Source organism: Callionymus lyra, chromosome 10, assembly GCF_982586985.1.
Source record: "Callionymus lyra chromosome 10, fCalLyr1.hap1.1, whole genome shotgun sequence".
Taxonomy (NCBI): Eukaryota; Metazoa; Chordata; class Actinopteri; order Syngnathiformes; family Callionymidae; genus Callionymus; species Callionymus lyra.
The window spans coordinates 12,685,580-12,712,749 of record NC_141827.1 but is presented as its reverse complement, the minus strand read 5'-3'; the positions used below and the strand labels follow the sequence as shown (position 1 = coordinate 12,712,749).

The 27,170-nt window shown below is 41.0% G+C and overlaps 1 protein-coding gene and 1 long non-coding RNA gene across 3 annotated transcripts in view; one reads left to right on the top strand and one right to left on the bottom strand.

The window, feature by feature from the left end:
* The window catches only part of kaznb (kazrin, periplakin interacting protein b), a 120,426-nt gene that overhangs the window by 2,875 nt on the left and 90,381 nt on the right, over positions 1 to 27,170 (bottom strand). For both annotated transcript variants that reach the window (XM_087800318.1, XM_087800317.1), the window contains 11 exons: positions 26,035 to 26,142; positions 9,459 to 9,650; positions 7,448 to 7,584; positions 7,216 to 7,386; positions 5,609 to 5,789; positions 5,309 to 5,442; positions 4,172 to 4,295; positions 1,162 to 1,346; positions 547 to 665; positions 257 to 488; positions 48 to 149 (listed from right to left, as the gene is read on the bottom strand). In XM_087800318.1, coding sequence (XP_087656444.1) covers positions 48 to 149; positions 257 to 488; positions 547 to 665; positions 1,162 to 1,346; positions 4,172 to 4,295; positions 5,309 to 5,442; positions 5,609 to 5,789; positions 7,216 to 7,386; positions 7,448 to 7,584; positions 9,459 to 9,650; positions 26,035 to 26,142 — 1,685 coding nt within the window. The remainder of the gene's footprint in view (positions 1 to 47; positions 150 to 256; positions 489 to 546; positions 666 to 1,161; positions 1,347 to 4,171; positions 4,296 to 5,308; positions 5,443 to 5,608; positions 5,790 to 7,215; positions 7,387 to 7,447; positions 7,585 to 9,458; positions 9,651 to 26,034; positions 26,143 to 27,170) is intronic.
* Positions 1 to 27,170, top strand: part of LOC148070385 (uncharacterized) — a 64,078-nt gene that overhangs the window by 16,228 nt on the left and 20,680 nt on the right. The window lies entirely within an intron of this gene.

The following is a 27,170-nucleotide window of genomic DNA, read 5'->3' as shown; positions in this document are numbered from 1 at the left end:
CGATGCCGAACCATTGTGTCGGCGGTTCAGAAGCACCAGGAACTCACCTTGAGGTCAATGTCTCTGACCCACTTCATGACTCTGTGACACGTCCAAACAATGGGGTCTCTGTGTTGATGCTCACACTTTGTGCGTCGCGCCTGCAGGGCCTGAAACAACACACACACACACACACACACACACACCTGACTGTTGCTTCTCTGTGTGTTAATGCAAGAGGTCACACGCAAGACGTGTCACGTGAACTCCGTCTGACCTCTTTGTCGAAGCCGAGCATCTGCAGCAGCTGGATGGCCAGGAGAAGGCTGGTCTGGTGGAACTGCTCCGAGACGTTGAAGAACCTCTCCAGGTCTCTGCGGCTCAGAGAGTTCAGCACCCGTCCGTCCACCAGGTGGGTCTGGAAGACCTGGGAGTACTGCGAGAGCCCCACGTCGCTGAGCCAGGACGTGCAGACCCAGTGGTGGTCCATCTCCGACGCCTTGGACAGTCTACAACAACGAGCACTGTTACAGGTCTTTTACGAGTCTCTGGGGTACCGTCACCCACCCTTGATCGCCTTCCGCTCTCCTGTAATCCTCAATGCCCAGTCGGAGTTTCCTGCGATGAATGGGGTTACTGATGTCCAAACCCAGCTCCAGGTCCTCGTCTGTGAGTCCCAGCAGAACCTAAACACACACACACACACACACACATATGTAGTTAGGCCACTTTTGAGGACATCTGACACAACACTTTAGGGACACCTACATGTGTGGAGTTGTGCAACGGTTGAGTTAAAAATATTCTTTGATTTGAAAAATCTTATTTATTTTTGAAGCTTCTATTTCCAAAGTTATTTTTAACCTTGATGTCAGGGACGATGATTTTAATACCAGACTAATATGATTCAAATGAGTCTTAAAAATAATTGCGAGGTAAATGATACACCTATAGTATAAATAATTATCTAGGATTGGATGCATGTTGTCTGATCATCCAAAAAACACATTTGTCGCATACTTTATTTCTGAAATTATAGTCAGACTGGTGACAATGTAGTGTGTAGTACCTCACACTTACGCTGGAGGCAGTGTTCAACATTATACACAGATTTAATGGGAAAAATATCTAAACACAAACACACGTAGTGCTGTTCTGCTTTACGCCGTCAGATCCACGAACCTTCCCACTCTTGACGTTCTCGGAGCAGGCCCGGGCGTACATGGGCATGCCCATGACCACCTCCAGCCAGGCCAGCACCGCCCCGGCCCGCCACAGAGACATGCAGGTGCTCCGGGTCAGCTCCACCTGCTGGAGTCGGTCCAGCTGATCCTCGCCGTCCGACAGGCTCTGCTGCGTGTCAGAGTCTGGATAGTTCAGGAGAAGTTGAGTGGTGCCACACACACGGGAGGGGTCAGAGGTCACAGGGAGGTGGACATTATGTAGGATCATATATAATATTAAGGTTATCTGATAAGTCTAACATACACACACACAACTTTATTGTTTGGTTCATCTCAAATATGAAGGACAATTAATTCTATTTCACAGTCATCATTTCCTTTTGGAATTAGTTTTCTTTCTTCAACAATATACAGTATATATATATATATATATATATATATATATATATATATATATTTTTTAACTTCGCTTTTTATTCCAAACTTTTGTTTTTATTTCACAAATGTCAATTAATCTGAATATTAAGGTTTTTCTTTATCTTCAATAATTTAGTTTTTATTTAATAAATACTATATTCAACATGTTAGACTTTTTTGTGCACTACATTCAAGTCTTCACCGTCAAATGATCATTTTATTCATTTTTTCTAATCTCTTAATGATGTCTGACATCACCCGTTACCTTTTCTAAACCATTTCTTCCAATAAAATAATGGATTAAGTTACTGAATTTGTAACTGTACTACTGAACTGTGCCTTCAGCGGTTTGCTTTAATGAGATTTAACATGTGGAGTTTGACAATATGTGTTCAATTGACGTTTAATAATGAAGAAATGTCATGTATTATGAGATTGTTACTGGCATTATGGTTGTCAAAATGCTTCGTTGATTTTATTACACGAGGCCCTGAACACTTGTTATACATTTGAAATAAAATAAACGTATTATTTATGAGAACAGTAGAGAAAACATTACAGTTATGAAGCTTAAATGTGTGGAAACGTCTTATAAACTAAATTGGAATACATTGTTGTAAACAAAGCCTAGTGTTTTACAGTGCAGTTCTCAACCTTGACCACAAGATGGTGCTACCATTATTCACAAGCAGAGTTAAAGGTGTGAAATATGGTGTCGTTATTATGCGACAGTTTTGTTAATGTACTGGCGACACAGGGATTATTCATCCACCAACATGCTGAGCACAAGGAAAACACTGATTCATACACGATGGAATCCGCGTGTTTACCTGCTTCTATCCTCGCATGCTGGCCACAACACGTCATGCAGTATCTTAAAAGAAATCCACCTTGAGTGCATGTTTGCGTTCCCACAGGGTTTGAGTGCACATGAATAATCCCAGAGAGGAACAGATGAGGATCTTCTCACTGGCCCGGAGAGAGACGCCCCTCAACGTGGCCAGCGAGGGGGAGAGACACGTTAAGACTGGGACACAGGAAACACACATGGAACAGAAAACTTCCGACATGGACGCTGTTCAGTTACTGGTTTTTATTTTTAAAATAGGATTTCATTTCAATTATATCCACTTTGAAAATCACCTCCTCGAACATCTGGCTGATAAATATGTGACTCTGAATTCTTTAAATAAAAACCTAACAAATGATTCTGGGGCCACATTTGCAAGAAAAGGAAGAGGGATTTTATTCACAGAACGAAGGCAACAAAGGGGGTGCATTCATAATGCAGAGAGGGTGGGGGGGGGGGGGGGTACAATAACCTGGGACAACACACGAGTGTGGAGTTATTCACTTGGTTGGAGATGCATGGATGCCTAATCCAAGCAAGTCAGGGGTACATGCAGGTGTTGAACGCACATTCCTGGTCGTATGTTGGCACGTAAACGATGTCATGAGGCTTCAGAGACAAAATGATCTTTTGAGAACAGTGTGAATCCTCCCTGTCAGTCCTGGACCAGAGACCTTAACTCTTCAGAGATATTAATCGGCTACATATTAATCCCAGCTAGCCAGGGGTGCAGTTGTGGGCGTTAGAGATGCATCGGACACATCTACCCACAGACGGATGTTCATGGGAAGAGTTTAAAAGAAAAGATAATTTTCACGTTTGAAACTTGGATTTTAAGCAGGAAGTCTAAAATCCATCGACAATTATGAGGATTTCTGTCACTCATTTTTTAAACTTGAGTTGGAGATTTGTTACATTTACAGTCATATTTCCGACTTAAAATATGACTTCTTTTTTTTTTTTTAAATCACAAATATGTCTTGTCTTGATATTTAAACGTATAAATATCCGAATGAATTAGAAATTGTCGTTAATACAATACGAATTGCGTTTTAGTGATAAAAATATTTCATTTTTTCCATATATAAGTATAAATTATTTATATCAAAACACAACTTTTGACTTTCTAAATAAATTGTTTTTGGTGGTGAAATACGCTCGATCCACTCTCTGACAGGTGTTTTTTTTGGGGGGGGGAGGAAACCAGAGTCCTGTGACTAGAACACCTTGATCACAGTTATTCATAACATATTTATGGATCAATAAACGACACCGTTTGCCGTAACGATTCTTCTCCCTAATCGATGGGCTTCTTGCGTGTGCGGTTGGAAAGCGAAGGATAAAAAAAAAAAAAAAGAACTAACAAATAAAAAGACAGTTATTGACACATGAACATCAGTCCTTCAAGTCTCCAGTTGTAAAAAACACAAAACATTAAGACATTTGGAAGATATTACAGCATTGACGCGTCTACATGATGTAATAATAACCCCAGTTATATATTTATATCCATGTAAACATATATACATATGCGTACATCTATAAATATATATATAATTTACAAACATACAAGTCGAGGGTGATGTACTGTACACTGATGGGAGGAGCTTTTTCCCGTCCAAGTTCAACCCTCTCAATATTCATTCCACTTACACTCTGTACACATTTGGCCGCACACACACGCACGCTCAGCATCACCAGTCGGCATCCTCCTCTATGTAATAATCGGGTGTGGGTGTACCATCAAACAAGCCGGGGTCCAGTGATTTGCGCTGCTTTCCTCGAGCGAACACCCGAGACAGCGAGCCCAGGGTCATCTTCTCCTTCTTCTTCTTACGCTTCTGGTCCTCCAGGTCCTCCATGGACTGGACACAACACACAGGAGAGTTCACGGGTCATCGAGGGTTTGAGGCGACAAAACCAAACCCCCTTCCAAAACTAACTTTTTTACCGACAACTTCCTCCTTCTGAATGAATGCTCCGTTTAAAGCTATAACAACACACGTGTAAATCTGATAGAATATCTCAAATATTAACTTCATTTTTAAAAATAAATGTATCTAATGACTGTTTTTTTAATTTATTACCTTTACTAAAATGAAACCATTTATTCCCACTACATCTGTGTATAATGTTGAACACTGCCTCTAGCGTAAAAGGGAGGTACTACACCCTACAATGTAAGTAAGTAAGTAATTTTTATTTATATAGCGCTTTTCCAGACCAGGGTCACAAAGCGCTTAAACAATCAAAACAATATTCAATAAAGTATATACTTTATAGGTCAAGATAAAACTGATAACACAACAGGAGTTCCAGAAAATCAAGGAAAAGCCTGAACAAATAAAAACATCTTAAGATGTTTCTTGAAATAATGTTTTTCGGATGATCAGACAACATGCATCAATTTTAAATCACCAAATTTCTATTTTCCTTGATTTTCTGGAACTCCTGTTGTGTTATCAGTTTTATCTTTATCTTTAAAATATATACTTTATTGAATATTGTTTCGATTGTTTAATTGGAGATTGAAAGTGTGTTTTTTATTAACCACTCAAGTTAAATTTAATAGAATTTATAACATACATTTGGTGGATCTAATGTTTGTTTCTTTCATTGTAGCAATTATATAATTAACCTGGTTTAATCTGAAGTAAAGTTAGATTTCCCTCCTGAACTACACATCATAACCTTTAACCTTTAACCTTTAACCACTCACCAACTATGGCAACAAAAAAACCCCGTGTTAATGGAGGTGCAGGCAAGCGTCACCCACCACCACAAGACACACACACACAGGCAGGAGAAAAGCTCGAGGTCAGTGTAGAGAGTTTTGAGGGGGTTCTTTACTTGGTCGGGGGGGCCAGGCAGGTCTTACATTGCAGAGGGAGTGGGTCCGGTGCCGCGGCGAGTTGATGTCACTGGGCGTGGAGGAGCGGTCGCCGTCGGCCGCCGAGGCGTCCGAGATGACGGACGGCTGTCGGGAGTGGCAGGGGCTGATCCTGACCACGGCTGGACGTCACGTGGACGCACACACACACACACACACACAGACACGAACAGACGTTCAGACAAAAGTCCCAGCATTAGTACAGAAACGTGAGGAAACCCCAGGTTAGTGTGAGGAGCAGCAAGCTGGCAGGCGGCCCTCGGAGGCGGCGCTGGATCACGGACTCACCTTGTCGGTCCGTGCTGTGGCCGTGGTAGAGCGTCTGCTGGCTCTGCCGGATGGCGGCGGTGAGCGGGAGGTCGGGGTGCATCACCCACTCCTGGCTGCCGTTCACCACGGGCTCCGTGGACACGATCACCGAGGTGCGCTTGGGTACGTCTTTGGTCAGCGTGGCCAGCGACTGTTTGGCCTTGAGGAGGAAGTTTGAAGAGACGAGTGAACACGCGTGTCAAAGTGGTCACGGGTCGTGAGAATCACAACACAACTCATGAGATGCTACACTTGAAACTGTGTGTGTCTTGAAAATGCATTTGTCAAAAAAAAAAAAATCAAACTTTTTCATATTTGTAGAATAAATCTGTGAAATAAATCTTCTTAAAGGGAAACTAACATGAAAACCCAACTCTCCCGACTCACATGTTTCAAATGTTCTTCTCCAAGATGCAGTAAGTCTCTCATTATGACCATGTTTTGAACTTAATACTTTATAAAGTTCTTCCCGTCTGAAATCTCGGCAAATGAGAGGTTACGAGAGCGAAGCCCATGATGGCGTAATCATGGTCTTCACTCCTCCTCCAACCCGTTAATCATGCCCGCTTTGTTTATACAACAAGTCTCCTGAGGGTGGAGGCTCACGGTTTAGGTGACGTGCGGTGACAAACCTTGATGCTCGACCAATCACTGCAGAGTGCGTGTGGTTATCGTAAATAAGATTTAATCTCCAGATTAAAACAAAGTTTGTTTAGTGGGCGGGGCTTAATACATTTTCTAATGTAAATATTTTAGTTAAAAGAGAGTTTTGCACAAACAGACACATACTGATGAGTACAATAGAGGTCCAAGATCTACTTAAGAGACACTTAAATCAACACATTCTGTTTCCCTTTAGGTGACATGAAGTAGTTAAACGGCTTATTCCATTTGATGCTATTCCTCTACCCTTGTCTGCTACTTTTTATTTATACATATTTTATTGTTGCGTTTTAAATGTTTGATGTATGTATGGCGACCTTGAGTGCCAAGAAAGGCGCCTTAAAATAAAATGTATTATTGTTATTACTCTGATCTAATCCACCGTCAACGTCGGCCAATGGATCAAAACGTCACTATTTTCACTTAAAGGTGGGTAGATGGTCTTCAAAACGTCGTGAGCTCGGAGCAAAAACACAAGCTATGGCACTTGAGTTGATTGGACCAGAAGACTATATCCACTAACATTAAACAGGCCAAATAAAAATAATGTTTATAGTCAAGTCGGATCCAAGTGTAACTAAAGTTTTCTGTCTTTTAAAACAAAAAACGGGTTCATTAATTGGCAGTAAACACTCTTGAAGTGAATCATGTCATCATCCTCTCGTCTGGCTCGTCGTCGACACTTCTGATGCGTCTGCAATAATGATGTGATGCAGCAACAGTTGCAGTGATAGAGGAGAAGAAGGAGAAGGAACAAAAAAAAAAAGAGTTTCCTGGCAGCATTAGAGGCTGTAGTGGAGGACGAGTGCATCGAACGGAGTAAACACACTGGAGCGTCGGCTCCCGAGTTCTTCGGCCATAATTACACGGCGGATAATGACACGTAGGTGGCGTGATTGCGTTCCGGGCAAGAAGTGACTCACCATCGTGAGCTCGGCCTCCAGCTCTTTGATCCGGTTCTCCTTCATATCCAGCTGAGAACGCAGGACGTTGGCCTGTTCCGTGGCTTCCTTGCTCTGCCGCCTCAGGTCCCACTTCTCCCTCTCCAGCAGGTCCTTCTCCTTGGCCAGAACCTTCACGGCATCTTCGCTCTCCTGAGAAGATCGCGTCATATATCTTTCAAACGAGTCTCTTTAACTTGCTAGTTGGGTTTACCTTCCGGTGCTGGTCGTAGTTGCGTATGAACTCCCTCAGCTGCTCCTCTCTGCTCTCCAGTGTGGTGTACAGCTGCTGCATCTGACTCACCAGATCTCCCTTCTCCACCTTTAGACGCTTCCGATCCGCCTTCATGGCTGGAACACAAAGTCAGTTCGCTTTTTTTAGCAACAGTTGACAGGAAGAGAGGGTGCGAGACGGTGCGTCCAGTAGGGGGCAGCAGTGTGCGTCGCCTGAACGAAAGATCCAGTTAAGATTAAAAGTGTGACGTCACGGTCTGAAGGAAGACTCACCAGAACCCACTCCCTCCACTATCGATTAGATGTGACTTCTGGTTATAACGGCGATGACGTAACCTCATGGGATTGTGAGCAGGGACCGCGGTCGCAACACGTGCGACGCTCTAAACATTCCTGCTGTCAACGCTCGCGTCTCCTTCCCAACGTTTTGCATGAGAAACCAGTTCCACAGCAGTTACGCAACCAGGGTTTATGAGCGAATGGCTCACTGCCTGTGACCCTTGCAGCAACACAACACACAACTTAAACACAAACACAGGAGACACGCTGACCTTACCAGCGAGTTACTTCTAATCCACCCATTTATTTCACATTAATAAATAAAGTACATTTATTTTAGCTTATGAACTAAAGGTTGGCAGCGAACAAACTGCCAGGTTTGTAAAGTAACCTTTCATTCAAGTGCAACCTGACCTCTGACAGCTGAGGTCACCCGTCCAGTCTCACACTAATGTATCTTTGTACTCACAAAAGTTATCTCAACACACTTTTAATTACGACTATATACTGGAGAAAATTAAAAACAGATCCCGGCACTCAATCCATTTTCCACCTTTTCCTGACTCATTCAAACTCTCTCATTTATTATTTTAATATGTTCGTCACGGTGTGACTTTGTCTGGACGACCCCCCAGCACAGGGTCGGTGACGGTGGTTACATTCATTTCCATCACAGCTGAAAGTACTTTTTTGAAGCTTCCTTCGCGCTTGTTATTATTATTAAATATTGTATCTATTTAAGCAAATAAATTAAGCAGCTGAATATATAAACACATATTAATATATATATATATATATATATATATATATATATATATATATATATTTTTTCTTGATGGAATCAACTTCAACATGAAGTGTTAAAAACAACGAGTAAGTAAGTAAGATTCGAGCACATATATATATATTCATCAAGTGCTGGTGTTTCACGGATCATAAGATTCTCATTAGGCCAAACATTCTAGTAAATGTAGCGTAAAATGAGTTTGCTTGTTACAGGAGATGAAAATAAAAGGACGGATGATGAAGGCAAAAGTTAGAACTCACTTTACAAGATGTTTAAGAGAAGTCTTGCCTCTCGTCTCTGTTTATCATTAGAATTCATCAGTCACTTTGGTTTTACACTATAAAACACATATTTCTGGTTAAATTAACTTGTTTTTATATGTAAAAATACATATATCCTACACTCATATTGATTCTCGTGAACAATGTCATTAAATCAATAAAGACATTCGTCTTGTTTTAAAGTCTTTAGCTGAGAAATGACACCAAATATTTTTTAATAATATATTGAATCAACTTCCCAGAAGTTCAGTTTGGTTTAATGTGATCTTGTTTTCTCATGTATTTAATAATTAGGATACAAAATAATGATCATAAAAGTAATGATTACATTTACTTTTTCCAACATCTTATCATCATTTAATTAAAGACTTGAAAAATGACATTAATAAATATTCTGATTAAATCTTATTTTAGTTATTTGAAGCTCAATTTTTCTTTTAACTTTATTTCAAACATGATAAGGAAAGATAATAATCGACCAAATATACGTATAAAAATGTAAAATGTAAAAATTATTTTATGACGTCTGTCTCTGTGAAAAATAAACACAATCATATGATCCAGAACAATTTGAACTGATCAAAAAAGGACTTCCTGTAACCAAGTTGACTCAGAATGATCGACCTTCGGCGTCGGCTGCTGACCTTGTGACGACTCCTTGGCCCGGTCCAGCTCCTGCTCCTTCTCGCTGAGCTGCACCCGCAGTTCCGTGGCCGACAGGAGGTTGGCGCTGGAGCCTCCCTGCGTCTCCTCCAGGTCTTTCGTCAACATGTCCTTCATTTGCCTCAGCAGGTGGACCTCCTCCTGAAGCTGGACCACCTCCTCGCGCAGCAACACTGCAACACAAAAACACGGTGATGTCATACAATCGGACCCTGAATCACAATCATTTCACTGAATCCATGTGTTCCGCTGCATATATAACGGCTTCAACCGTTTAGTTTTTTTTCTCCTCAGCGGGTTCTGAAAAAAAAAAGTCCTCCCGCCCTCGGGGGAGGCAGCAGAGAAAACGGCAGCAGAGACCTGGAGTCAAGTGCGGAGCAGGCTAATGGAGTGTAGGTGGTGGATGCACTCTGCGGCACAACAGAGATGGAGGAGGAAAGAAAAGTCCTGCTGGAATTAAGTGGAGTTAAGTCAAATCCACGGTTGCACAAGAGAACAGTGACGTACGACGGTTACTGAAGACGATCCTAGTCAGACTAGTTAAAACACGAGTTTCTCCTGCAACGAAAAGCTACGTTTATTTATATCGAATCCAAAGTTGCGTTGCATGAAATGTCTTATTGATGCTGATGTGTTCACAATATTCTTCATTTTATTCGACTACAATTTAACTTTATCTTCATTTATCTGGTTGTGGACAAATTTGATACAACAGTTTACTGGCACGTCATTTAGTTAATCAGGTTATTTGGTTCATTCGTTTTGCTAGTCGCTCATCTGTAGTCAGGATTCATGACTGGAGCAGAACAAATCAAGCACTTTCTTTTGATAAATAGTTGTCTGACCTGCTCTAGTAGAAGAACTCACATTTCTCCGATCCTTAAAACTCTTCACTGGCTGCCAGTTTCTTTCAGGATCAACTTTAAAATTCTGGTTCTTACTTTCAGATCTATTCATGGTCAGACTCCTCCTTACATCACTGATCTGATCCAGACTTACACCCCAGCTCGGGCTCTGAGGTCTGTGGATCAGAATCTACTGATGGTTCCTGAACACACTTCAGGACCAGAGGAGAGAAATCCTTCCAGGTTGTTGCTCCTAAGCCTTGGAACGATCTTCCTCTCACTCTGTGTTTGATGATCTACTGACTCCTTCAAGAATCATCTTAGGAACTTTTTATTTGTTCAGGCTTTTCCTTGATTTTCTGGAACTCCTGTTGTGTTATCAGTTTTATCTTGACCTTTAAAATATATACTTTATTGAATATTGTTTTGATTTGTTTAAGCGCTTTGTGACCCTGGTCTGGAAAAACGCTATATAAATACAAATAACTTACTTACTTACTTGCACAGTTACTAAACAGATGACATTTCTGAAGGAGAGACTCAATTAACAAACGATGTTGACTTGAGTCTAGATTCGATGGATGAGTGACAGTTAACCCGTCACTTGTCTGAAGCTCTGCAGCAGCAAACATTCTTCACCCTCAGATGCAGTCACGTGGAGACACGAGTGTGTGCGTCTGCAGCCAGAACACGTCGGGTCTGCAGCGGCGCTGATAAGAAGACGCGGCATCAGTCTCGGACCCACACCAGCAAACACACGGAGTCGCACTGTTTTCCCGGAATGAAGAATTTTCCCTCTCGTGTTTTCCCTCTGATCGAGTTCAGCTGCTGCCTTTCATGAGCAGAACCTGCCGCATGTGCGCCTTCACGTGCGGCGTCAGCACTTCCTCCTCGCCGTCACAACGCCACGGTGGAGACGAACCGTAGCGACACCCGCGACCGCCGTCATTGGTCGGGCGTTGACGTTTGTCACCGCGCGTCATCGATACCAGAAGTCCACTCCAAGAGACTCGTTGTACAAAGAAAGCTGGGTGTGATTACAGCGAGCTGGAGGTCGAGGCGGAGTGGAGACCACTATGACGTCATGATTGACTCTCGCCGTCGTAACCTTTTGTTCGCCCAGATTTTCAGACGGGGAAGAACTTTATAAAGTAATAAGTTCAAAACAGGGTCATGATGAGGGACTTACTGCATCTTGGAGAGTCAAAGTATCGTCATGAAATCAAAGCTTTTGTTGACTCGTTTTTACCTTCCTGGAAGAAATGAATGCAACCGCCATCTCCGACCCACTGCTTTTACAGGAGTGGGTCGGAGATGGCTGTTGCATTAATTTCTGACCAGGCGAGTAGTTAAGACCCTAGATATTTCGCTTTTTAAATTACTTTATTGAATTAAATTTTATATTACATAGTCATATCAAACACAGCAAGGTATCCATAATAATAATAATAATATCCAAAACACACCAAAGAGCCAAAAAAGCGTCCACAACTCAGTGAATACATTTCCAAAAACACACTAATTCAACACGCAATTCTAAAAAGTTAAAATACTCCACTGTCTAAACTTGTTTCCACTCATGTCCTTTGTCTTTTGAGTTCTGTTAAAATTTGTGCAAAACCAATTGTCAGAGAAAACGTAAAAAAAGAACCTGTTAAAAACGTCACCTCGTGCTGCCGGTATCACCGTTGGAAAGCCCGGTAGGAGTGAAAGCGGGTCTTTGTGAGCGACACCGAGCCGCACGGAGGAAGGTTGGGCCGATTAGTGGTCAAAAGACGTGAGCGAGTCTCTGGCCAGACGCGGGATTAAAGAAGGATTATTCTTATACACGAGCGAGCAAAGGGAAGTTTATAATGACTGGGATTAAAAGTTTAGTTACATGTATCTGTTGAAGAAAAAAAAGCAAGCGTTTTGATTGACACCTTGGGGATTAATTAGGGATGAGAATGCAAATCTTAATTACCATGACAACCCCCTCAACTGAGTCGAGCAAAAAGGGTTCTTAATGGGTCTGACGTCCAGGGACGGCTCTCACTCCTTCTTTATCTGATGCTAGCTAGCAGTGGTTTGCTGCGGGACTGCAATAACTGTTCAACCTGATAGAACCGGGTCAGGTTTCTGTTTCTCCAAAATGTTTTTGGGTCTTTGATCAAATTAAAATCAACACATGGTAAACCAATGAGTTCTGACTGAAATTACGGTTATAGAAATTCAGCTGCAACTAGTTAGCATTAGCTAATGAACAAACTTCGCTAACTTAGCTAGCTTCAACTGTGCAGTTTTTAATCTTCACATTTCTGGATGAAAACCTTCCCCAGAGTTTGAATTCATTTGAATGTTTTTGTGCAAATACTTCACTAAAAAGTAATTGAATCCCTTCACCGTTGGCACAATCGTGTGTGGGAGTGGATGTGTGCGTGTGTTTGTGTGTGTATGTGCCTGCATAAATGTATGTGTGAGTGCATGTTTGTGTCTGCATAAATGTGTGTGTGAGTGTAGTGTGTGTGTTTGTGTGTGTATGTGCCTGCATAAATGTGTGTGTGGGTGCATGTTTGTGTCTGCATAAATGTGTGTGTGAGTGTAGTGTGTGTGTTTGTGTGTGTATGTGCCTGCATAAATGTGTGTGTGAGTGCATGTTTGTGTCTGCATAAATGTGTGTGTGAGTGTAGTGTGTGTGTTTGTGTGTGTATGTACATGCATAAATGTGTGTGAGTGCATGTTTGTGTTTGTGTGTGTATGTGCATGCACAAATGTGTGTGAGTGCATGTTTGTGTTTGTGTGTGTATGTGTATGCATAAATGTGTGTGAGTGCATGTTTGTGTGTATGTGCCTGCATAAATGTGTGTGTGAGTGCATGTTTGTGTGTGTTTGTACGTGCATGTTTGTGTGTGAGTGCATGTTTGTGTTTGTGTGTGTATGTGTGTACATAAATGTGTGAGTGCATGTGTGTGTATGTACTGTATGTGCGTGCATAAATGTGTGTGAGTGCATGTTTGTGTGTATGTGCCTGCAAAAATGTGTGTGTGAGTGGATGGGTGTGTGTTTGTGTTTGTGTGTGCCTGCATAAACTTGTGAGTGCATGTGTGGGTGTGAGTGTGTGTGCCTGCATGCATGTGTGTGTGTTTGTGAGTGAGGACGGTGCTCGAGGTAATTGGAAGTAAAAGATAAAAACAGTAATGGTTTTCTGATGCAGGAAGTGTTGAGAGCAGCGAGCACCTCCTCCAGCAGGACATGAAAGCAACATCATTTAATTGCACATTATTCACACAAATGACTCTACAGACGAGAATTAGCCGACGTGAAGACGCAGCCATTGTGCCGCCGGCCCTGAGAGCCACTGATAGTAGAGAGGATTTTCACCGACCACCGAGTCTATAAAATCTTTCATCACAACATTTTCACGAGCTGCTCTGATCACCAGAATCAAGCGCTGACGCTCAAATCACTTCCCTGGACAATGTTAGACGGACGCATCGGCCAGGTGAAGGAGAAAATGAGGTTCCTAATCCAGAGTGCGTTTTTCATCACATCTCATGTTGTTTATGCAAATTCTAAATGAGTTGAAATATATGTTGTTAAAGCAACATATTCAAGGGTCACTGGCAATTATGAATGATATTATGGTTAATATTAATGATTGGACACGTGTCTTTATGTTTTCAGGATCATCAGGGAACACGGAAGCAGATGAAGTGCACGAATGCTCCTCCCATGATGCAACACTAATAGACTCAGGGACTCATTCATTCCTCGCTATTAGACCGTTTCATTCAGAGTTTGGTGGCAGGAGTGGAGTGAAAAGATGATGTTATTAAATGTTAATCTTTGTATCCTTTTCTTTGTTATTTTATAACTATGTTATCTATGTTCTTTATCTTCAGATTGTGTCATCTTGCACTTTCTTTTTATTGCACTTTGTTCTTGTTCTGTGTGCTGGAAAAAACTATTTCCCGAAGGAGACCTCCAGAGTGATCAATAAAATAAGTAAAGTTCATCCATCCATCTATCTTAACTTAGTTTATACTTGAAGTTTGATTTTCCATCTTTCATTTACAACTGAACACCAATAATCTATTTAAAAACAGAGAACAACAATTTTACTAAACAAAGTGACGTGAATCTGTCATTTGATTTCCAAAGTAAAGTATAAGAAGCGACAACACTAAAGGTACGCCATCAAAGCTACGACATATATCAACGTGTCATTTAATTTTACAGTTTTATTGAAATATGAATTCAAAGATAAATAGTTTAATAGTTGACTCTCTCTAAGTAGAGTTCTTTGACGTCGCCCCTCGATTTTCTCCGTACATAAAGTGGCTCCAGGTGTTCTGGATGACAGGTTGGATGACGGACAGCCGCTCATAGACCATGTCTAGTTAGTTAAGCATTTATCTTGCCCTATTAAAGGTCCTTATTAGGGCAGCCTTTTCCATCTCCTCCGCTCTCATCCGAGGACAGATTCAAGTGATGCATCAACAAGTGTTGATCAATGACGCAGAATCCTCGCTGCCCTTGAGAGGCTCATTAGACGACTCTCGCTCTCCAGAGGAAAAAAAAAAAGCACATCTGCTCAACACAACACTGTTTGTTTAGGACGTCATGTCAACAGCTCTTCTGCGTCTCCGTTCCTCACGAAAACAAGAACTTCCTGCTCGACTTGTCCAAATTTTTTCCCAAACTGATAAGCTGTCTGTCAAGACGAGGTCGACGCAAACGTCTGTTTGGACTCGTCCCTCAAAAAAAAAACAACAACCTTGATCCCTGTGTGGTACGGCGTGTGCTACAAGACGCTCAAAGGTCATCGGCGAGGAGGATAAGAATGAAGCCGGCATCAGAACGCGTCCAAAAACATCCAGCACATAAACACAGGAGGACAGTGGGAGGCTGAGAGCAGCTTATGACGAGGACTCCGAAGGAGGACTATATTTAACAGCTCTTTGTTAATATGTTCTCGCGCACACAAGAGGAACACGTGCGGCGAGATGTCAGAAGCTGTCACCGTCTCGCTTTGAAGCCGTCGCACGATCAGTGTAGGACGACAACCATTGTGCGACGCTCCGTTCACGGAGGAGCACAACTACACTTCGGTGGATCAATGTGAGCCTCTGTGGGTGGATTCACGGGCCGACAGCTTACTTAAGCACACATTGACTCAAGAAGTCTGTTTGTGTATGTAAATGAATGATGTACGTATGGAGCCATGATGACAGGAAGTACATGTTGAGTATAGAAATCACACGATATCTTCCCGTGGGTAGAAGCCGTTGATGTTTAAATAGCCAATGATGATAAAAGTTGTTTCAGACTGATCAATATATTGGTCATTTGAAATCACACCCGAGACCTGTCAGTCATGTGTGACTTAAGTAAGTAAGTAAGTAATTTTTATTTATATAGCGCTTTTCCAGACCAGGGTCACAAAGCGCTTAAACAATAAAAACAATATTCAATAAAGTATATCCTTTAAAGGTCAAGATAAAACTGATAACACAACAGGAGTTCCAGAAAATCAAGGAAAAGCCTGAACAAATAGAAACGTCTTAAGATGTTTCTTAAAGGAGTCAGTAGAAAGTCTCATGATAGTGGCTGAAACAAAGTAAGAGCTACATGTATGCCAACAGATTCACAGGCTCAAAGGTCATCATGCTAGGACGTACTCTGTAAACACATATGTTCAGAGATTCTAATTTGTTTCACAGCACTAATGGTGTGGTATTTCTTCACCATTTTATCAAAATTATTCTTTTCTGTGTGTTCGCTTTTTAGATTTAGTTTTACAATTGAGATTTAAGATTCTTTTATCCATTTTTTGGAAAACTTAAAAGTCTATTTTGTGTTGGAGAGTAAAGAAACAATAATTACATCAGAAATAATCGTCTGCATCATATCATGATAGATATAGTCTTATATAGAAACAAGTGTTACAATAGAATCTTTAATATAAAGCCCAGCGCTTGTTGCATACAAATATTAAATTAGATAAACTTTATTAATCCCTCTGGAGGTCTCCTTCGGGAAATTGTTTTTCCAGCATACAGCAACACAGACACAGGTTCATAAAACAAGAACAAGAACAAAGTGCAATGAAAAGTAAGTGCAAGATGACACAATCTAAGATAAATAACATAAAGAACATAGATCAAAGACATATAAGAAATAACAAAGAAAGGATACAAAGATTAACATAGAATAGAATCATACTTTCACTCCACTCCTGCCCCCAAACTCAGAATTGTACAATCTAATAGCACAAGGAACGAATGAGTCCCTGAGTCTATTAGTGTTGCATCATGGGAGGACTATTCGTGCTCCATCTGCTTCTCTGCTCACTGATGACAGTGTTCAGAGGATGACTGTCATCATTCATGATGGACAGTAGTTTGTCCAGAGATCTCCTCTCAGCAACTGTCACCAGTGAGTCCAGCTTCAACCACAGAACCAGTCCTTCTGATCAACCTGTTAAAACTCCTCTTGGACACATTCCCACCCCAACACACCACAGCACAAAACACTGGTCACCACAGACTGCTAGAACATGCAGAGGAGTTTCCTGCAGATGTTAAAATATTAAGAAAATAATTTAAATTTTTTCTAGAGGACATGATTAGTTCAGAAAACTAAATATTGTATTCTATGGATTCGTTCATGACAATGCGATTGTCAGTGTTGAGCAGATTTGTGTAGTTTTTACAATAGTGTGTTATTATGTGCATCAGATCTCACACACACAACACATGAGCAAGAATCTTATAGATAGTCGTCAATCAAGATCGTTTTTTTCAGACGCTGCGAATAAAACTCTACGGCTTGTAAAAAAAACAAAAGCTGATTTTATATCAATGAAGCGACAGAGACTCAAGTATTTATGACACGTTGTGTAACCTTCACTCTCCAACTACTCCCTCTTGTACACACAGACGATACTCTTGCTCTGTTCACGCCAGTGTTTTGACTGCTGGTTCGACTCCATATTATCAATGTTACAAACATGATATTATTTTACTCAGTCAGTCTGCAATTATTCTTAATTATTATAATAAACAGTCATTTAATCGTTAATATATTGGATACTTTTTGACAGATTAGATTTAATGAATGATGATATAAAATATAAAATTGTCGTTTGCGGTCGAGTCACTCACAGGGTCAAGTTCCGCGTGGGAAGTTAAACCTCGAAGGATTTTCTCAAAGATTGTCTCACACAGCCGAGAAAGACTTTGTCTCAGAACCTGCCCGGACAAGTCAATTAAAACTGCAGCGCTTGCTTATGTCTGAGCTTTGAACGAGGGGCAGTTCGAGAAGAAATCCTCTTTTATAAGCGTTGCTTATCACAGGTCTCTCAGCCAAATGAAGCAGATTGAAATTAATAAATGATTGATTTATTTGTGAATAAATATTCATTAGTCTCGTGAACAAATATTCCCTGAATCTTTACAAATGTATAATGATTTTAGCAACAGTAAGTAAGTAAGTAAGTAATTTTTATTTGTATAGCGCTTTTCCAGACCAGGGCCACAAAGCGCTTAAACAATCAAAACAATATTCAATAAAGTATATACTTTAAAGGTCAAGATACAACTGAGAACAGTAGGTTTATTTACAGCTTCATGAATGTTTATCTAAAGGATTCCCTTACATGAATAGAGATTATTACTATTATTATTATTATTAATTAACAAATAAGTATGTGTCAGTCAGAGCATTAACTGTCAGAATAGATAGTAGTAGTTTTTTTTACTGAATAAACCCAAGAAGATTTCATTTGAAAGTGGATGTTTTGCTCAATGAAGTCAAATGAACCGGGTCCACGACATCAACACGAATCGATGCTGGAATGACACACATCTTCTCACAACAGACGTCACCTGAAAATGCAACAACACCTACAGAACATGTCAAGCGACTCCACATATCTCACATCCATGCTTCGATCACACACTCTCTCTGTGTGTGTTCCAGTGAGAAGAGAACACAGCACAGATGTGACATCAGATCATAAACGGATTCAAGATAAATATTAGCTCGGTTCTATCGCAGCACGGCTCCTCACAGACCTCGGTGACGACAACAAAGTCAGCAGTTTTGTCTGGTGCGGCGTGTTAATGAAAACACGAGCGTGACACCGGGAGTGATGAGCACCATCTGTCTTTTGTCATGTAATCGGTCAAACTGATTATCTCCTCCGACTCGGAGCCTCGGGCGTGCATCGCCACTGCACAGAGTGGGAATCAAACCCACACCCTGGTGTTCATCCGCCACAAGAGGTCACAACAAGCACACAACAAACAGTAAAGTTGCAGTACATAACTTTGGTAAACTTATGTCACCAAATAAATGCATTATTCCTACTATCTTGTAACTCCTTTAACCATGACATGCTCGATGCTTTTTATTCATTTACGTGTCGAACATGCCGTCGTTGTTGTTGTTGTTCATCACTTGTCATGTAAAAGGAAGTTGAGAATAATCTTCCAATGTTGCATCTTGAATGTTTCAAATTCTTGTATATTACAGTGCCGTGTCTCAAATCGCATACTAGCGTACTCAAAGTTAGTATTTTTAGTGCGTTAGTGCGTCTCAATTCTTAGTATGCGAAATCTAGTGCGCCATGCACACTAAATTGGCGTACTAACACGCCCACAAAACTGAGTATGGTTCGATGGACACTAACCATCCTAAACAGCCGCCATCTTAGTGACGTTGTAAACGGAAGTTACATCATATATATGCATATATATTCATATACTTACAGGTGTATTTTCAGCAGCAGTAGGAGGATGACACGTCTTCGGTGCTGATACCAGCTTAAATATCTCGTGAATATTTCGATTCTCATTTTTTTTCTTTATTTCTTTTTCCAAAGTTGCAAAACGTGCTGCCAGCAGGTGGCGATAGCGTTCAAACAGCTGGTTGAAACCATCGTTAAATAGTAGTAGAAGAAGAAGCTGTCGCGTCATGTGTGGTTAGTGTGTAGCGACAGTGTTTGATTTGAGACATACTATCTGTGGAGAATTTGCGTACTAGTTAGTATGTACACTATCCTGATGCATACTAACTTCTAGTATACTAAGAGTAGTATGCGATTTGAGACACAGCACAGGTTAGATATTGTTCATGTGTAGATGATTTAACAACAACAACAAATACATTTGTTCAGAGAGAGAGAGAGAAAGATACTGTTAATATTAAATACAATAAATACATGTATTATAGGTTCATGGAAATGAAAGTGAAAGAGTCTTAATCAACTCAGGTGCCGCAGGTGCAAAACATCTTGTAACACAATACCATCTTATTTTCCACTGAGATGATTAATAATGACATCGTGTCATGTGACCACAGCTCCACAGCTGACTCACGGCTCACCATCCAGCGAGTAAACAACGATGCAGTTGAAGTATTGATTCACAATAACAATATCAAAGTGTCTTTTTAGCGTCCGCCCAACCGTGTTTCCATAGCAACACATGCTAGCACATTAACCATTAGCTTTAAGTCACGCTATGACGCAATATTTCACGTACATTTCAATGAGATGATATTGAATTAAATAACACTTTTAGCTCATTTGTTTTGTCATAATAAAAAATTATAATTACGTCCTTTTTTTCTAGGCTCGTTCCAACTCGTGTTTTTCTTTTCAAACTCTTTTGGGCCGGATGAAAACAGCCTCACAAGAGAAACAACTTCTTAATTTAGGAGGATTCTATCGGCGTCTTACCTGTCAAAGTGACTATAGATACACAAACAGCAAACTACGCTACAAGCCGTTAGATTTCAAGAAGAGGCTCCTTGTGTGACCAGGAAAAGACTTTCAAATATAACCATAGTCATAACAAGTATCACTTCCTTGATTCACAACTATTAATGCAGATGAAATGATGATCCCTTGTTATCTGTGTGGACTCATGTGGGTCACTGTGTATTATTACCGTACTTTAAGTGATGAACAACGATGGGATTAATAATGCATGCGACTCTAATTCTAGGAGCAGTATAGACATGTTTATCATCAGTCGAAAGCTTTACGTTGATCCCTTTCATTTTACAGTAGAACAGAAATGACAGGATCGTAAGGTGTATTTAATCCTTGTGTACGAATGAGAGACGCAACATTTTTGCATCTGCAGCTATGAATCATTTTCTAATCGCAGCCTCGTGAACCAGCGCCGTCAGAGGCGACAACATTCCACGCTCGACGTAAAACCGCCGTCGTTCGGACTCACGTCCAACACAGAGGCAGAATATCAACCATCAGAAACGAGTCAAAAAAGCTCAAATCTTATCGGCCGTGAACACAACCACACTTGGAATCGAGCCGTTTTCAAATCGACATCATCTTCTCGGAGCGACAGCCGAGAAATAAGTCATCTGGTGAGCGTAGAATGAAGAGTCCGCACGCATCCCACCCACGACAGAACCACCGCCAGAAATCCTCTTTGAAAATGTAGGCTGCTACACCAGTGCTGAGAGCCTTGCTCAATTACATGCACAGGGAATTCAACTGAGGCGGAAAATTCCTTTTTTTTTTTTTTTTTACTGTGGATCATTTTTATGAAATACAGTAAAATCTATAAACACTATTCTTTAGTATGAATTCTCTTAACTATTCTTAATAGTATTTTATTTCAGGTAAGATGGCTGACAAGATAGTGAAGCCGAACACTAGCAGACCACCAAATACTCTTCTCCTGGGACATGTTTGTGTCTTCCAGATCAATGGTCTTCAACTCTTGTACTCTATGTACAGTATATATATATAATTAAATGACAAAAAAAATGATTGCATCCTTGAAATATTTTACTTAGTAACAGATATGTGTATAGTATAGTAGTATAGATAGTATTCGACATGTACAGAACCACAAATATAATATTCAAATACTTAATTAAGATAAATGATTTCATACAAATGAAAATAAAGAAAAAGCTGTTTTTTTAAACATCAGGAACTATTTAGAGAACTTTCTTAAATGCATTTTTTATTTTAGTTTATAATAACAATTTTGAGAATCATAATTAATCATATTTAAGTATTTTGGGAAACTATGACTGGATTTAAAATGCATCATATGGAACTTATTACGACCGTAAACAAATAGAAACGAGTCACCATAGATATATTGCATCTGTAACTGCTCCAGTTGGAGAATCAAAAACTTGCGAAAAGTCATTTCAAATCAACTCTGTTGTCAGAATAAGAATCCATAATCAAACTGAAGGAACAGAAACGGTTGGAACCCAGTGACGCTCAAATTCCAAACATTCTGTTAATGCCATCGAACAACCAAGTGAACTTGAAGCCGCTCGTAACCTCGCAGCAGTGGAACAGCGTCGCTCCTGGAGCCCTCCCTGGAACAACATGTCAACGACATGTCACACCTGCCGGTCCGGGCCGCTCACCTGTCTTCGCCTCCTCCTTCTCGGACCTCATGTCCTCCTCAGCACGGGCTCCGCTAGGCTCCACTGTTGACTGCGGTGTGTGCTCTCATAGCAGGTGAGAAAAGAGAGGGAAACACATGCGTACGCCGAGTAAAACACACAATTCTAAGCAGCCGGCCGCTCCCAGCTGAGCTCAGGCTCCGCCCCCCCTGCAGGTAACCAGGAAGTTCGAGAGGCACTCGGGCTGCACTTTCCAGTTTCTTACTGTTGCTGCCCGACGATGACACACCCAGGAACAAGCGACACCTGGAACGCGGGGGAAGAAGGAGGAGGGGCGGCGACACACCTGAGGGCCTCGGCAGAGAACTGGATCTCTAGCTCCTCCTGGTGGCCAACAAGGTATATATACAATAATAAGCTACAAGCTAAGATGGTTGTAGCAAACATGGGAAATTAAAAGTTTTTTTTTAAATGTATGCTTGACGTTTTAATGAAAGCTTTTCGCTGTCATTCACTTTTTGGTTTTGAAGAAAAAAAAAACACTGAATAAAATGGATACAAGAGCAACAAATCATAGCAATTTTCCCCTGAAATTCATGAGGATTTTAGCACATAAGCTCCGTCATCTTTGACTCCACGGGGGGTCCTTAAACTGCTGAGTCAGCGCCGTCTGCAGCGCCAGATAGGATGCACAAGGCCAGAGAAGAACCATTAACAAATGCATTTTAAAGAATATATACGTCCTTGGAGTCCATTGGCTGCTCAAATAACAAGAAGAGAATATATTCGGCGAACCCTCGCCTCCGCCACGACCTTTAGCGGTTTCTTACTGGATGATAATGGAGCTGATGGTGTTGCGTTTCTTCTCTAAAGCACACGAGGAGATCACGGCGTTATTTATTTATCTCCTCATAATCCCGGCTGACAGCGGGTGAAAGGTCGCGCACACACTCGTCACAGGCCTGGACGTGAATGAACAACTAATGACCGTTTCCTGGACTCGTGCGTCTGCACTCGCGCCCTCGTGGACCGGCGTCGTGCTCGCGCTCGCTGAAGAAGCGTCACTCAAGGAAAGCGAGTGTGACAGAAAAGTCCTTGAGGCGTCGGCGAGGGATTGACGGCTCCATTGCTTCATGTGACAAGTATCTGGTTAGAGACGCCAGGATCCGAGCGCGCGGTCGGAAAGCTAAAAGTCGGCCTTTGTCACGAAAGGACGAAAGTCGGAGCGGCTCGGAATGCTAAGGGGTTTTGAGGTGTAGTGTGTGAGGCAAGTTTTTAAAAACAAAATACTTAACCATTCGTGACTCAACAACCAGACCTCACCCCCCCCAGCCCCCTCCTGACCGCCAACAAACAAACTCCAGGTGTGTAACTAAGAAGGTCAGGTAGCTCCACACGTCACTACTTAACTTAACTTGTGGATAAACAACATTATTTACACTACCTGATGTACTGGGTCATGTTGCCTGATGGACTTTAACATTTTAAGTTAAGGGATTAAGTTCACTCGCCAAAACCATTTGAATTATCAGAACAATTACACAAAGTGAAGCTCAACTGAGCCTTAACAACCTGGCAACACTCGTCAGAGACACAACAGTTCACACACTGAATGCACAACAGGAGGAAGAAGAAAGAAGAATATACTCAGATTTATATTCAAAATGTGATGTCACACAACTGCTGTTGTCATCAAGTGAGTGTGTGTTCACGAGTGTGTGTGTGTCTGCTGGTGCATGCAATTTCATACTTCAACATTTAATAACATAAGGATAGAATGAGACTTTTATTTTGAAGGAAAAGTCATTAAAAGTTGACTGCCTTAAACTTTTAAGGCATTCAAAAGAGAACTGGTGCCAGAGACCTTCAAAATCAAGGCCGAAGTGGATATTTTGAAAAGTATTGACCAGTTAAGACGTGATGGAAAATCAATTTTCACTACTTAACTTAACTTGTGGATAAACAGCACTATTTACACTACCTGATGTACTGGGTCCTGTTGCCTGATGGACTTTTAACATTTTAAGTTAAGGGATTAAGTTCACTCGCCAAAACCCTTTGAATTATCATAACAATTACTTCAACATTTAATAACATAAGGACAGAATAAGACTTTTATTTTGAAGGAAAAGTTATTAAAAGTTGACTGCCTTAAACTTTAAAAGTAAGTAAGTAAGTATTTTTTATTTATATAGCGCTTTTGCAGACCAGGGTCACAAAGCGCTTAAAAATCAAAACAATATTCAATAAAGTATATACTTTACTTGTATATACTTTAAAGCTCAAGATAAAACTGATAACACAACAGGAGTTCCAGAAAATCACGGAAAACCCTGAACAAATAGAAACGTCTTAAGATGTTTCTTGAAGGAGTCAGTAGATCATCAAACACAGAGGGAGAGGAAGATCGTTCCAAAGCTTAGGAGCAACAGTCTGGAAGGATTTCTCTCACCTCTGGTCCGGAACCGTGTTCAGGAACCATCAGTAGATTCTGATCCACAGACCTCAGAGCGAGCATTCAAAAGAGAACTGGTGCCAAAGACCTTCAAAATCAAGGCAGAAGTGGATATTTTGAAAAGTATTGACCAGTTAAGACGAGATGGAAAATCAATTTTCCGGCTGCGCTGAACACAAATGATAAAAAAATCAAATGTTTCACATCTTTTATTCTCCGTCTGCTCATCAAGTCTGATTAAAGTTCACAAAAAGCTTTTTTTTTTCCTAATCTCTGCCTCTCTTCCATGCGGTCGCACTCTCCTCCTCGCCCGGCATTATAGTCGCGCGGCGCTTTGATTGACATTATTAAAAACCCGGCTAGCCTTGACGCGAGGCCGCGGAGGACGGGTCGACACCGAGCAGCAGGTGATGCTGATGGACTTGAAAAGAGCCGGCGCCAGTGATCAATTGTAGTTTAATGGACTTTGATGCTTCACACACGTCCAGGATTCATGGGAAATGACGGTTATTTTCTGCCCGATCCTGAGCAGAATAACAATAATCACGTCGTTCATAACGGCAAAAAGACCACATCGATCAAAGCCGGCGTTGCACTGGGATCAATGAAAAAGTGTGATTATAGCACAAGACAAAACACACTAACACAAAAGACTTATCGTCAGCACAAGTTTGAGTGGGAAATAGCAGCTGTGACGCAACCGTTGCAACATTCTTTTCAGTCTCCATGACGTTAAAAGAGAAGCAGGAAAAAGAACTAAACTCCGCTGATGACCAAGTTAAAAATGAATTGAACTAGGACAGGTGGCTCGAGTAAAGAACAGAAATACAGTAAAGGGCAAAATGTGTTTTTTTAAATGAGAAGCATGGTCGTCCGGGAGAGGCTCAGGGTAGAACTGTTGGGAGCGCTGGAGGGCCCTTGACCTGACCCCGGACAAGCCGAAGAAGACTCAAGTTTTGTCCTGGTTCAATTATTACAATGATAATTTTAAGGTAATATATTCATTAAATGTATATTATACACAGACAAAACTCTGCAGCAAGAATTCAGACCTGCTCTAGTAGAAGAACTCACATTTCCCCCGATCCTTAAAACTCTTCACTGGCTGCCTGGTTCTTTTAGGATCAATTTTAAAATTCTGGATCTTACTTTCAGATCTATTCATGGTCAGGCTCCTCCTTACATCAGTGATCTGATCCAGCCTTACACCCCAGCTCGGGCTCTGAGGTCTGTGGATCAGAATCTACTGATGGTTCCTGAACACGGTTCAGGACCAGAGGAGAGAAATCCTTCCAGGCTGTTGCTCCTAAGCTTTGGAACGATCTTCCTCTCCTTCTGTGTTTGATGATCTACTGACTCCTTCAAGAAACATCTTAAGACGTTTTTATTTGTGCTTTTCTTTGATTTTCTGGGAGTCCTGTGTTGTGTTTAAATTATATATTTTAACTCTGCATTGTTTTTGATTGTTTAAGCAATTTTTCTGTGGTTAAACAATAAATATAATTAGTCTATAGTCAAGAATGTTTATTGACTATAAAGGGATTTTTTTATTATGATTATCTTGCAATTAATATATTATCATTTTTACAGATTTATAATACATTAAAAGAGCCCTTTTTTGGTAAATCTCATTGCACAAATATGTTATTTTATTCATTAATAATACACTTCTTCATGTTTATAATGAAATAAATCAAAGTGTGATGTAAACATCCTAATGTGGGGGAAATATTCAACTTGGAGACACAACAGTAACAGCATTAGTCTGTACCACAGAAGCAGCTGCTGTGATTGTCTCTCCACACAACCTGTTCACCACTGATGGATCCATGTCCGTCGCCACGGCAACGCCTTGATATTTGAAGATCATACCTTTGCCTAGCGGGCAGTCTGGAGTGCCAAAGTCCATTAGGCTGGAGATCTCGGTCGGGTAGCACATGTCCGTCACCACCGTCTTCTGTCGGCGCAGCACTGCAGCATCTGAGGAGCAGAAACAAGTTCAGCTTTCATCCCGAGGACTCTTCCTGCAGCAGAGCTGCTGCGAATCACTGGGGTTTTATCCCAACTATGTCCACATGGCCGTGTGCAGGCTCGACGTTTAAACACCAGGTGACGTTAAAACATCCAGGAGAGGAAGATTCGTCGCAGAAACATTACGACTGAGGCGTGATCGGACCTGCCTACGAATCAAATGTGAAGATTATTATTGAACTGATGAAACCACAGATCGAAACAATGATTTTTACACGAGTGAAAGATAAAATAACTTTACATAATAAATAAGGAAAAAGAATATTGGAGTAAGAAGTTACTACTATGATGTGGTAACAATACGTTGGAACCAACAGTGACGCATAGTTTTCCCAAAGAGCACTTTAAAAGCCGTTGGAGTCGACTGTATCCTCTCATCCTTAGTCAGCTCCAGGATCTTGCGGTCATAACGGCGTGATAACTGCTGCCATCTAGCGGCTGAGAGATGAATTGCAACACAGAAAGTTTACAAACACTTGCTGTATCTAAAATCACATACTACTCTTAGTATACTAGAAGTTAGTATGCATCAGTTTAGTGTACATACTAACTAGTACGCAAATTCTCCACAGATAGTATGTCTCAAATCAAACACTGCTGCTACATACTAACCGGAAATCACATGACAGCTTCTTCTTCTACTTCTATTTAACGATGGTTTCAACCAGCTGTTTGAATGCTATCGCCACCTGCTGGCAGCACGTTTTGCAACTTTGGAAAAAGAAATAAAGAAAAAATATGACAATCGAAATATTCCCGAGATATTTAAGCTGGTATCAGCACCGAAGACGTGTTTATCCTCCTACTGCTGCTGAAAATACACCTGTAAGTATATGAATATATATATATATATATGACGTAACTTCTGTTTAAAACGTCACTAAGATGGCGGCCGTTTAGGGTGGTTAGTGTGGGCGTGTTAGTACGCCAATTTAGTGTGCACGGTGCACTAAATTTCGCATACTAAGAATTGAGAC